Here is a 13,579-nt window from a genome sequence, read left to right on the forward strand (position 1 = left end):
TCATCATTGCTGGGATGCTGGCAGTGTTTTATGAAAAGTGGATATTACCCAGCTGTGTAAAGCATTTTATTGTAAACTTATATAGTTGCAGGACTGCTGCACCTTCTGCAGGTACTATGAGAATCTCCACATGCTTGGTTGGTACAAGATGGGCATCTTGCAACTTTTCTGGAATCAGATAGTGCCATGACAGTTCATGAAAGAAGGGGTTTGAAGGAAGTTTCTTACCTGCATCAGGTAAGCTGCTCCTCTTCTCAGATTTGTTGCCCTTATATCAGTGTAAAAGGAACGTATCTTTCTCTTCTCCAGCCACTTGGTGTGCCCCTTCCAGCTTTCAGATGCTGTTGCTGTGATTTTACTAGTTTCCTGTAAATTAGAAAGCATTATCCACTTAGTCACAGGGTTCAAAGCTTATGGTATGATTGTAACAAACCACAGATAATGAAGCAAACATCCCTGAATGCAATTAGCTAACAATAAATAAAATGAAACATAATGAAATTGAAACAATAATGTGCTACACAATCACACTATATAAATAACATTTACAGTAAGCCCCCCGCACTGTTTTTGGATGAGTTTCCCACTCACCTTTGCTACTAATAACTCCAATATCGTAGAATTGCATAGCTGATAGCGCTCAACCTCTTAGAGCAAGAAATCTGGACTAAGCCACAAATAATGGTGGGGCAAAGGCCCAAAAATAGGAACACTTTTTAACTATTGCTCTTACAGACTTAGAGAGTTAATAAGAGTAAAATGTTTTGCATTAGCATGAATTTTCTAAACTATATGAAGTCTGAAACTCAAATGCCTGCCTGTATTTTCTGACTTCAGTCCTCAATAATTTGCCAATGATTAGCTAGAAAGCCACAATTTTATGAGAAACAGGCTGAAGATACAAGGTAAAATTTTGGACAGTTGAGAGGTATGCGTAGAAGCTCAAAGAAAATAGAGTAACGTGTGTGTGTGTGTGTGTGTGTGTGTGTGTGTGTGTGTGTGTGTGTGTGTGTGTGTGTGTGTGTGTATAGATAAATATAATCTGTTTCTTGGTGACTAAAGTGTCAAAATGTTATTTCTTAGTGTTGAGCTAACATTTCTGACAAAGGCTGGTGCAGACTGAACTTTTCTTTTTCTCACAGTAATAGGTGTATATTTACAGTATGTATTTTTTTGTTGGAGGATGAGTGACTTTTTCTTGATTTGTCTGGTCTACATTTAATCACAGTTTTATGAAGTATGATTTGAGCATTAGTTACATATGCCCTTTCCACTCCTTTCTTTCATGGTATATTCCATGGTGCACCCAAGTGTTAAACCATTATGGCTACATTGATATGCCAAACACCACAGTGTGGCGTAGCATACTTCCACATTGCCATTTCTTCAGTGATAAGGTCATCCGCATAATCCTGTCCCAGGACCAGCGCAAAAGTATTGTCATAGGTCCTTCATTATAAATGCTATTCAAAATGGCATCATTTCTGTCCTACTTTTCTGTGGTTAGCTTGCTGCTGGATTACATTGCAGATAGAGCACTTAAGAAAGAGGGTAATTATCTCCTTGCTTCCACCACAGTGAGGTGGTGATCCACCTTTTTAATAGGTCTGTCCTATCCATGTTCAGGTTACAGTTTCAGCCCCTCCTTTGTGCAGTACATAACAATTCTTCTGTCACTTAAATTATACATGTATGTAGAAGGTCACATGCTCCCAGGAGCTTAGAACAGTTCAGAACAGTTTTCCTGTTACTAGCTCAGCAGGTCGACTGTTACCAGCCCTTACTCACCATTACAACATTTCCGCAGATCATCAGGCTTACTTTCTTGGTAAAGGTGCCAACAAAGTCGACCAAAGCTGGACGCAGGTTAGGTGGGCCTGTTAGTACCAAGCACTGAGGCCTAAAATCATGAATGAGAAAAGAACAAATATATCAGCTTAAGAAGAAGTTGAGAAAACATTTGAATGCAATGCAAAAATCAGTGTAGAGGTTTTTTTTGTTTGTTTTTTTCTGGTCCCATTTCACCCCTTTGTGGACTTGAGTGCATCCTAACTTCTGTCTGCTAATGCTAACACTGCCATTGCCCCTGATACCAACTTTACCCATTCTCTTACCCAAAGCCCTTTCTCTAATACTGCCACTGTTAGGCAAATTATGTTTGAAGGGTTTACTCTCTTTTTGCAATCATCTAAGTTTCAATCTTTTTTTGATGTTGATTTTTGACATGTAGAAATCAATGTAATGTCAATTTAAATGAATAGATGAGGGTGTTTTGTTACATGTTCTGACAGGTTATTTCTGTTGTTAAAATGCATTCACAGGCTGTGTTGTTTCATATCTCTAGTATACTAATTACTATGAGTTTTTTTGGCTTGTCACCGATAATACCAGCTTTCATGAAAAAAAATCTCCTCATACAACCTGAGACAATACTGACAAACCACACCAACTCTCATTACCCCCAGAAACAAACTCCGCAAAACTGTACATGCATTCTCCTCTCACGCATCTACTCTGAGCTCCCCCCAATCAACACTTACTCCAAGTTCAGATTGCAACTCAAAAAGCACTTCATTACCCCTAGAAAGAAACTCCACAGCATTGTGCATACATTCTTCTCTCAGGCATCTACTCTTTGGTAAGCTCCCCTGAATCAACACTTATTCCAAGTTCAGAATGCAACTCAGAAAGCACTTCATCAAAAAGCCAGGATGCATCACCTAACCTATTTCCTTTCTGAGTCTCTCCTCTAAAGGTTCACTGAAGATTGACCCACTTTAGAAACTAATGTATATATTGTACATTATACTCTGATTGTACATTGCACTGTGCTTGTTCACTGGAATGTATATACTTACTTTTTCTATGTTTTTAGTCTGAACTACTCTGTCATTCCTTAAATTTCTGCCTTTTTTGTGAAATGTATTATATTTCACCCAGGCTGAGCTTGAAATTGGTCAGTATTGATCACTACATTACCCTGGTAAACAAATGTAAATAAATTAAATAAATAGAATGCATCTTTCGTAATTTGTCAGTATAATGAGTGACATGAATCATTTTGTAGTTGCATGTGCCAACAGATGTTGAAGAAACAACACAGTTGCACTTTCCAGACTAGACTCTTAGCTACACTATGAACCACAATGCACTCAGTTATTTTTCTTGTATAGAGGACCTTCAACAGCCCAAAAAATCGATAACTTATGCTGGCAAACATGCTGATGTCTGACTGTTAAAGTACTAGTGCAAGAAACTCTTTTGAAAAGCATCTGTTAACCTCACACAGTTGTACTTTTGTTTTTTGTTCCTACCTTCTCACACAGCTGTACTTCTGTTTTTTAGTTCCTTTTACTGATTGCAGTTTTCCTATACCTCTCATAAAACTTGGAATGATGGCGTTGCAAAGAGAGTTGCATCTGACTCCTGTAGCAACCCCGTGAATAGCTGTTACTATGCACAGAATTTACTAAGCAAGTAAGGAATGTTAGTAGATTGCCAGACTTTTCTTCAGTACAATCTGCACGTCAGATGCACATGTATGGACAATTTAGAATCGCCAATCCACCTACTGCATATTTTTGAGATATGGGAGGAAAACGCAGTACTTGGAGAAAAAACATGTGAGCACACATGGCGGTCATACATATTCCACACACAAAGCTTCACGTGTGAAAATCAAACTGGAGACAGTCTTGCTGTGAAGTGACAGTACTACTCACCAGAGTATTGTGACTCCAAAGAGAACTACGCTTTAAGAAATAAGTACTACTGAAGCATTATCTTGTATACGTTCCCTGACTACTGCTGTGTAAGTGTCAAGCATGCAGCGAGAATTATTACCTGAAGTTCTTAACGTGGTCTTCCACTCCACTAAGGCTGAGAGAGTAGGTCAGAGCCATGTTGTAGGAGCCAGCTTGTACCGATGAACCCCAATTCACATCTGTAATTAAAATATACAAAGTGTAATGCTCTCATTAACTAGTTGCACTATAGTTCTGACGTTTAATTTTATATTGTCAGTCCTTTCCTACCCTGTTTGAATAAATCAGATCATGACCCCCCCCCCTCCCCCAAGGTAATGCTTTTTGCACTCTATGGCTGGAATTCAGTGTTCTGAATGAACTGGCACCATATATCTGAATTGCCGTGTTATGGGAAGAAGTATTATTACCCTGCCCATGTAGGTCGGGCACATTCTTTTATGTACCCTGCTGCAGTGTGAGTACAAACCCAGCAATCATGCTAAAAGCAGTCTCTGTAGTTCATCGCTTCTTCTCTCTTAATAACCATTATATTATGGAGGAAGATTCCTGTATGTGGATGGAGGGGAGAAGGAGAATCATATAAGAACCAGGCATTTGAAGAAAGGGAGGAGCTTTAACTTACTTTTCCAGGTGATTTTGTGCCACTAGATAACATTTCTGGTGTGAACCATAGCAGAATAGTCAGTGTTAGAGTGGTGTGTAAGTGCTATAAATTATATGATTGTGGCGCAAGGCTGACTACTTATCACCACTGTCCTGATAAATGTGATAATGCTGAAAACAAATAAATAAGTGTAATAGAAGATGGATCTGTTAGTACATACTGGGATTTACAGAATCTGCACAATGTGCACCTTACCAGGCTTTAGTTAGTCCACCTCTGTCTTTCTACATGCAGTTTATACATTAACAGATGACTTTAGCTCAGTGACACTCCTTCATTAGGGTGAGGTGTAATTCTGATTCATTAACCTGTCCTCAAATAAGTGATGAAATCAGCTCTAGTTGTTATGTGGTTAGCTAATTACCCACAGACATAATTCCTGTATGTAATGCTGGCAACCCAGATTGGATTAATAGTGATGGAAATAACTAAAGTAGACAGAAGTCAATGGATTCTTCCATCCCTGGGAATAGGGGGGTGAGATTCGTACTCTGTCTGACAGATCACTCTGAAAGAGACAGGAAGGGTCTGTAGCAGTCAGTCAAGTGCTGAAGAAATATATTAATGAATTACTAAGGCAGGACATATGTATAGCATCATTAATGTGAATGCCTTCTATATATCTGGGGGACTACATAGTATAATATAAAAAAGTCTCCAGCCTCCCCACTTTGAAACTGCTTAGAACCTGCAATATGGATTTTCTTCCCTGTGACAGGAGGAAATGGGTAGCAGGAAGTGTTGGGGATTTGAGAAATTTAAGGTCTGTCAGAAGGGTGACTAGCAGGGATACACATACCTGCATACATATATTTATACATGCAAATATATATATATATATATATATATATATATATATATATATATATATATATACACACACACACACACACACACACACACACATACATATATAACATCTACACACACACACACACACACACACACACACACACACACACACACATATACATATATAGGGTCTATGTTAAATGTTCAAACATCTAAAATGTCGAACATTACATGGTTGAGACCAAATGTTCGACATTTGGATGTTCGAACATAAAAAAAAAAGAAAACACAGAAAAAAACACTTTAACAGTGTAGGCGGGGGGCAAGCCCTACTGCACCCCACACACCCACCCTACTTAAATATACCAACTCCGAGACTGCACTTCAGTACAGAAAAGGGAAATTCTCCCTATTTGCACTGTATGGTGCCGTTGAAAGTCCATCTTCGAGCACTCAAATTTCAAATGTTTGGTCTCGACCACATAACGCTCGAAATTTTGAGCGTTCAAAGATTTGACAGGTACCCCATATATAACACATACTACACCAATAGCTGTAGCAGTACAGCATGCTTGCTTCTGGCTTCCACCAAATTCTATTACATTATATTACCAGAAAGGCTGCCTAACTTCTGCATAATTAAGGAAAAGAAACAGTCTTGCAGCTGAAAAGGCATAGTTCAGACAGCTCAAAATATGATATGGCACTTTTCTTTGTTTTCTTACCTGGTTTCTTGTATGTCACATAACCCAGAAGGAAGACAATGATGCCCACAGCAATGACAGCCGCCCACCAAGTCAAGAGAAACATGATGACCACCGATATTCCTGCACCAAGCAGTGCTATCCACTTGTTGTAATAGTGGAATGAGGGCCGCCAACCTGTGAGGGGGAGGGGAGAAGGAGATATGACAGAAAAAGCAAAGGGCATAAACATAACACAACAAACACATCACTGCCATACAACAGTTCTAACTGTCATCATCTGGCCACTGAAAGTATGTTTTTTATTCTTGTGAGAGATTATGAAGGCTTTTCTTAACATGTAGGACAGCAGAACAAGTCATTGCCAGCTGCTTATAAATAGAAGCAAATTATAGTATACAAACCTGTCGGAATGCATGTACTCTCATAAGCAGATCTGCATGTATGCAAATATTGCGGAGAGATGTAGGAGTGTGGGCCAAGATGTGAACCCGATGTATTAATAGAGTTCAGGTGGTAAAAGGCAGGACAGAGGATGATGATGATGCAGATAGTCGTTAGAAGTTCAAGTATGACCTGTGGAAGCTTTTTTTTTGTTTTGTTTTGTTGGTGTGACATCTGACCCCATTACAAAACTGGAAAAAGGGTAGTAATCCTGATGGTGATGCTAATGAAAAGTGCAATGAGTCTGAGTGCATAACATCTTGTTACACATAATATACAAAAGGAGATCATAGTAAATTGTTGATTTAAAACTAAATAAACACAATTTAAACATATTTGAAGGAGGAAGTTTCTATGCATTCTACAGTGATGCTAAATCTAATGGTTTTGAGGTCATTCAGCTATGGTTATCAACAATGAACTTAGCATGTTTAATACATGTATTAATACATGCATGCAAACAGCAACTGATGCTATGAGTTAGACAAAACTGAACTTAATACAAAGTGCTGAGGATGACAAGCTAGGCTGACAAAATTCAGTGGGGTTTGAGATGGGTGAAATATGGGGAAGAGAGAGAAAAAGTGGGGCTGTTTGCAGTAGATGTGCAGATCTGCTTGAGCTTTGGTCGCCTTACATTGACTTGTTCATGGACACAGGATGAGCGCTGTAAGATGTCTAAATGTGAACATTTCGGCAATATGCAAACACTGAAGTAAGTTTTCCATAACTACATTCAGCAGTAGTGGAGTTTGTTTTTTTTCCTCCACTGTTGTGTGATTCAGAAGTTGGTCTATACAAGTCAAGGCATATGGGGGTGTCCTCCCCAACATGGGAAAGTCCCCCTGCAAAAAATACTTTCCTCAGGACATTTACTGAAGGCAGTTTCAGCAAACATATTTCAATGTTTCTACATTTGCAGATACTGCCTTTGGTGAACTGACATGAATCCATCTAAATTCAAACAAGAATGTGTACATACATACATACATACATACATACATATAGACTTTACAGAGGATATGTGAAAAATAGTGTTATATGCTAACTGTGAATTTATAAAATGAGTTGCAATTATTCCTAAGAGACTTCATCATAAAGCAGTGCTCATTCAATAACTTGACCAGTTTATCATATGACCTTTAGTGATTTGTCTCTCTCTCTTGTCCCTGAGTAACGCTGACAAGTATAGAGGGCAGACTTTCCAGGAATTCTGTAGCCTGACCTTCCTGTAAGATCTTTCACGTCAGCAGTATTGGCTAAGTTGTGTACACCATGTGTACCCTCTGGGGTAACCTTTATGATTCCAGTGTGTCTGTGCTGCCAGTGGCAGTTCAAGAACAAAATATTTTGTTATTTGCTTCCCATATTTCCCAGTCAGAGAGCCAGGACCTCTGGCCAACAAAGTTTGCAGATGATTACAAAACTAGGGGTTGTTTTTAAGTCAGCCTATGATAACCAGTCTACCATCTACAATAAAGTCTTGTATCAGAAATGGACTCAAACGAAATGCTAAGACTTGTTTTATCATTGCTTTTGATATACAACCTCTCCATTCACCATGCAGTCTTGACTACACACCTCTACATAATGAAAATATAGAAAGGGTCCTAATTATTTGGGTTGATATCTCAGTCTCTCTTGACCTTTATGTAACAAAGGTCATCAGGAAATCCTTACATTTATGCCAGTAAATTGCCAAAGAGCTATAATCAAGGTCTGAAGAGGTAATCAGTTCTTTATACAAAGCACTAATGAAGTCAATTATGGAATGTAATGCCCCCTTTGGGTTGTAACTCACTAATCATATCAAACAGTTGGAAAAACCTCAAAGGTTCCTCCCCAGTAAAATCATAGACCTAAAGTCCTCAAGCTACCAAGAGAGGCTGGAAGCTGAATCCTTTAATTCAGTATCTTACAGACTTTTGAGGGAAGACCTCTGTCTTGCTTACTGTGTCATTACAGACCCAGTTGTCCTGAGCTTCTGGTTTCACCACAAGTCCAGTATTTCTACCAGTAGTAGAACCAGCAACTTAGATACATAAAACACAGTGGAGGGGTGGGTTTGTAACCACTGTGTCCCAAACCTCTGGAATAAACTTCCCCTACATGTTAAGCAGTGTGACTCTCTATCTGCCTTTAAACATTAACAAGATGACTGGATGGGTATCCACAAAGTTAGTCTGGGATTAACTGGTACTGCCCTCTTGGAGAAAGGAGGTGTATCCTGAAGGAGGGTACTGGCAAGCTGGGAATGATCATGAGACTTAGTGGCCTTGGAATATCTATGCATCTATGAATCTAAAATCATTTGTCACTACTTCTGACCTAACCAGATAGGTGGCTATATAGTCATTGGTCTTTTTTTCTGCTATCATTATATAAGGTGATGTTTTCTCCACCGTAGTGCACTCTGTCCAACTTATTCACTCATCTAGAACTTCATAATCTCTCTTTTTCACTTAACCATTGAGGATTGCAGTTACTAAATAATGATAGACATTTTCAGATTCAGACTACATATCCTTCAGAAAATGCATACTAAGGCAACAACTGATACTCTAATATCTTTCTAAGTTGATAAGATCTAATTTTGGGACTTTGTGTGTCCACTCCCCATTACTTTTGGCTTTGTCCAGGACTCTTGTGTGAAGGGGTTGAGAGATATGTGTCTGTGCTTATCTGTGCTTATATTTTATATATTAGTAAAGTACTAATATAGACATAATTCTTTTTAGTTTGTCAAATTAATTTAGCACTTGCAGCTAAACATTTGAAATTTTGGATTATGTGCTTGACATAATTAAATATTCTCCATTTATCATATTTGCCTTACCTTCTTATAGATAGAAAAATAAACTATTAGTGTTTTGATCCAACAATTTCATTATCTGAAATTCTTCCTCCTGCATTTTTCTGATCATGTGGTAAATGGGCTGACTGCATAAACTGATAACCAGTGGAGTCTCATGCTGCAAAACATCTGCATACACTGACAGGAGTGCATCATGACAGTAGAACTGAACCAAATTTCGTAACGCAAGTGAAAAAGGAATATAGCCAGAGACAAATTACTGATTCGGATAGTTAGTACGTAACAAAGATACAACGGGGCATTTGCACAGACTAACAGACAGACCTTAACTCATCAAATAAATAGCAGAGTGGATTAATGTGATTTTACATCACTTATGTGAGTATTTTTGTTGAACTGTATCTTTCCCATTACCCATATATCTACAAACACAGTATAAAATTAAACTGTATGTAGAAGTTATGATGCAACTAAGTAGCTTAATCCCGTTAATGGTGCAAAAGGCAAATGAAGTACTCTGCATCAATTTTACCAGTTTAATTTCTCCAAGTTTTTTGGGTTTCTAATACCATGATGGGAATGGACTCCATTCCTAAGTCAAAGCATGATTAAAGTTTGTGAAATTAGTATTGTTTCAGTATTTGATATTAGCCAAAAGTTCTACCTATAGGAATAAGTTTCATTTTATCAAGTTTTTCAATCACCATTTATACTGAACAGTGAGTGGTTGTACAGTAATACCTAAAGCAACTGATAATTTTAAGAAATACCATTATTTCCAGGAAGCCATTCTGTGCCTTTATGTGTCTTTCTCAGGATTTGCTTCCTTCCCTCATTTTTCACTGTGATTGACCCCCCCATATAGTAAATAGTTATGACGAGATCTCATTGCATTGAGGCCTTTTTTACAAAAAAAAAAAAAAACAGAGGTTATCTGTTTAGGGCATTTATACAGATGATCAGGAGGCTGTCTGTTTCCTGTCGTTCTTAATACAGTACAATAATGGAGTGATAAATATCTACTAATGCATAAGTATCTTTTATACTGTAAGAGTTTCCTTTATTTCATGTGAATGTAATCTAATTATCAAAAGAATGTGTAATTGTTAATGCATATTATTTAATGTCTGTTCATAAAAAAAAAATACATATTACTGAATGTCTGTTTAAAAATGTTCATAGTATTTTGTAGCTTTTCTTCCCAGCCCACCGCTGAAAAGTGTTTTTTTGACAAACCCCTTAAACAAAATCAAAATAATAACAAAATAATAAAACAATATGTAGTTGTCCAACATACCTGGGGAGTTGGTAATAGATGCATGGAAACAGCTGAAGTTAATGAGGGCGTAGGAGCACAGGAAGAAATTGGAGATGATTGGAGCAATGGTGTTGAGTTCCGCTGGAAAAGATAAAAAAAAGTCACATGACTGTCTGGTCATTTGGGTTTTACGCACAAAGCATTAATATAGCAGATCATTATAAGTAAAAACTAAGAGCTCATAAAAATCATCCAAGGCAAATTTTGAGAGAAAAAAAATCAAGGAGGAAAAGACAACAATCATAAGGCCTCTTAGCTATGTTAGAAACCTAGGAGAATCGTCTCAAATCAAAATGAAAATTACTGAAACTACACACATTGCTAACATACTGGCTGACAGGTTCAGTGCAAACTTCCCCCTCCCCCAAAAGGAGAGGATTAGCCCCCCAAACATCTCCAACGCCCCAGGAGAACTGCCCTCACTAAAGGCAAAAACACAGCATCCATGGGACGTGATGGTGGTGTGCTGCTGGCTTCTTCATGAACAAAACGAACGAGGAAACCCACAGTTAAGCTGTTTTTAGCCTCACCTCCCTCAGGATACCTCACCCCAAGGTGGGGCTAGGTGGGCGACTGTGGTCCCACTTCATAAGGGCGTGTGCCCCCCAGACCCCTGAATTTACCGCCCATTAGCTTGACAAGCCTTATCTGCAAAAGCCATGGGAGGATCATAATGGAAACTCAAATAAAAGACATAGGAAATACATCACAAGATGGGGTTGCAAACAAACTGGCAACAGACAGGGGACAGTCAGAGTTGCTGGAGCCAGAGCTCCAGACTCAAAACAAAGTGGTGTCCCACAGGGCTCAGTCCTGGGTCCACTTGTTCATCTTCTCTTTTTGAAGTTTCTACAAACAAGGAAACACAGGAGGTGAAAAAAAGTTTGCAGATGACTGCAAACTGGGCCATAGTCGAAACACATCATCTGACAAGATATCCTCCAGACCATGGCCTGAAGCAAAAAAAAAAAAAATAGTCACTTCCTCGGAAAAACAAAGGTTACCCTAGCTACCATATAGGTGACAAGTAGTCTTGACTTGACACACATGTTAAGTAGTTAAGTAGAAAAAAGGAAAACCCTCTTACCTGATGATCATGAAGGGATTCACACATAGATCAAGGGAGAGGTCATCCTCTGTACTCATCTCACATTAGGACCTATGATTGAGTACAATGCCCTGCTCGAATGTTCTAGATCCAGAACCACAAGGCGGGAGACTTAAACCTTGGACACGGTTATAAATACCTTGTTCAAGAGGAATCTTGACCAATGGATGGGAGATCAGATAATACCCCTAGGATTACTTCAGTGTCACATAAATGCCCTTGGGCAGATAGCCTAGTATGAACCTATGAACCTATGAACCTAATACAAAGACTACAAAGCCCACTGTTTCTTTCCAACAGCAACTCATAAAATGGCATGCAAGAAAAGCTATATAAAGTTATTGTATCATATTCTAAGCATATAAATATATTGATCAGACATCTCCACATTTCCAGAACCCAGCATTTCATTTTCTATCTTTTAAATTTTACTTCTGCAGTTAGCATTTCCTCCTTGGACTAAAACATGTTAAGTTGAATAGCAGTTTAAGTTTTACCCTTATTTGTTTATATGCCAACAAACATTATTTTCTGTTTTTGAAGTTATAGGCTTAGTTTGTTAATTCATTCATTCTCTGAAACCCACTTTATCCTATTAATGGTTGCAGAGCCCGAGACTATCCTAGTACTCAGTGGACGTAATGCAGAACTAATTCTCGTTGGGATGTCAATCCATTGATGGGTGCATTCACACATATACATGTTGCAGACACACCTATGGGCAAGTTGGAGTAACACCAATTTATTTGCAGCATTTTTGGGGATGCAGAAGAAAGATGGAGAAATGCAGCAAAACGCCAACTGGTCACAGGGAAGGTATAAGACTGCAGAAAAGGTGCTCCAGTTGGAAAATGAAGCAGAGAACAATGACACTAACAACTCACTAATGTGCTGTGCTGGTGTGAACTTATTTTATTTGTTTAATTATTTGTTTGTTTTTATAAATTACAACAGTCTATTGGCCATAATTATCCTAGGTATCTGCTAAACCATCAGTTTCATCTATCCACAGAAGCTACAGCAGCACTGAGTTCATAATATTATCATACCTGTTAAAGCATTTATACGTGATCAAAAAGGGCAAATCAGTGTGAAAACATAAAATAAGAAAAGCAAACCCTATGGCTAACAGCTCTGAGAAGACTTCATTAATGAGTTTTACCAGTACTCAGGGCTTCCATAGGTTCATGGAACCAGGGTTCACATAGAAGGTCCAGTAACTAATTTGAACTGACTGAGCAGAAGGGGGAGTGAGTGCTTAGTGAGTATCCCCCACACACACACACACAGGTCAAGTATTGCGAGGCAGAGGTTATGGCAGCAGGCATCTTGCTGGGCAGTATGGCACAGCAATAGGTAATGCTGACATTTTTATAGAGTAAACATATACACATACAGACAAGGACAGTATGCATTGTACTCTGTGTCCCAAACTTTTCACCCATGAGTGTACTTAGCATGTAGAAAAAAATCCCCAGCTGTCATACATGACAACCAGCTTATGACAGCCCTCCCTTTACACTCCCTGGTAATAAAACTTATCTGGCCAACAATAAGGTAGACTTCCATCATGTAATGTGAGGTGTTTCTCCAGGGTAGTATGGAGAGAATACATTGGTCAGACTCATTCAGGCCAGGAAAGCTATAAGGTCAAGTTGTTGGGTATGAACAAAATATTCACAGAGTTGTACTGAGGTATGCTTCTTTTGTTTCTTGTCATTTGTGGCATCTACTTTCTCTAGTGAGCCATTAAATGTCCAGAGCATGTAAAGAAGTGGACAGTCACAAGTTGTTACTGAGCTGTATGTCATAGCAAGGACATTCTAAAACTGCAGGGCATGCTACTGAGATCAGTAACTACCACTCTCATCTTTTTCTACATCCCCTTGGATGTTTAAGAGTGAATATATTCTGTGAGATTCTGACAACTTTTTTGTTGAAATATATCACCTTCCTTGTTTGATGTT

The 13,579-nt window shown here is 38.5% G+C and overlaps 1 protein-coding gene across 1 annotated transcript in view; it reads right to left on the reverse strand.

The window, feature by feature from the left end:
* LOC122790342 (solute carrier family 12 member 3-like) overlaps positions 1–13,579 on the reverse strand; it is a 71,726-nt gene that overhangs the window by 35,171 nt on the left and 22,976 nt on the right. Inside the window, exons 12-16 of the mRNA XM_044057859.1 lie at positions 10,484–10,585; positions 5,949–6,104; positions 3,844–3,943; positions 1,789–1,900; positions 229–366 (exon numbers count right to left, since the gene is read on the reverse strand). Of these exons, the coding sequence (XP_043913794.1) occupies positions 229–366; positions 1,789–1,900; positions 3,844–3,943; positions 5,949–6,104; positions 10,484–10,585 (608 nt within the window). The remainder of the gene's footprint in view (positions 1–228; positions 367–1,788; positions 1,901–3,843; positions 3,944–5,948; positions 6,105–10,483; positions 10,586–13,579) is intronic.

This window comes from Protopterus annectens, chromosome 16.part0 (genome assembly GCF_019279795.1).
Source record: "Protopterus annectens isolate FY-2018-M chromosome 16.part0, PAN1.0, whole genome shotgun sequence".
NCBI lineage: Eukaryota > Metazoa > Chordata > Ceratodontiformes > Protopteridae > Protopterus > Protopterus annectens.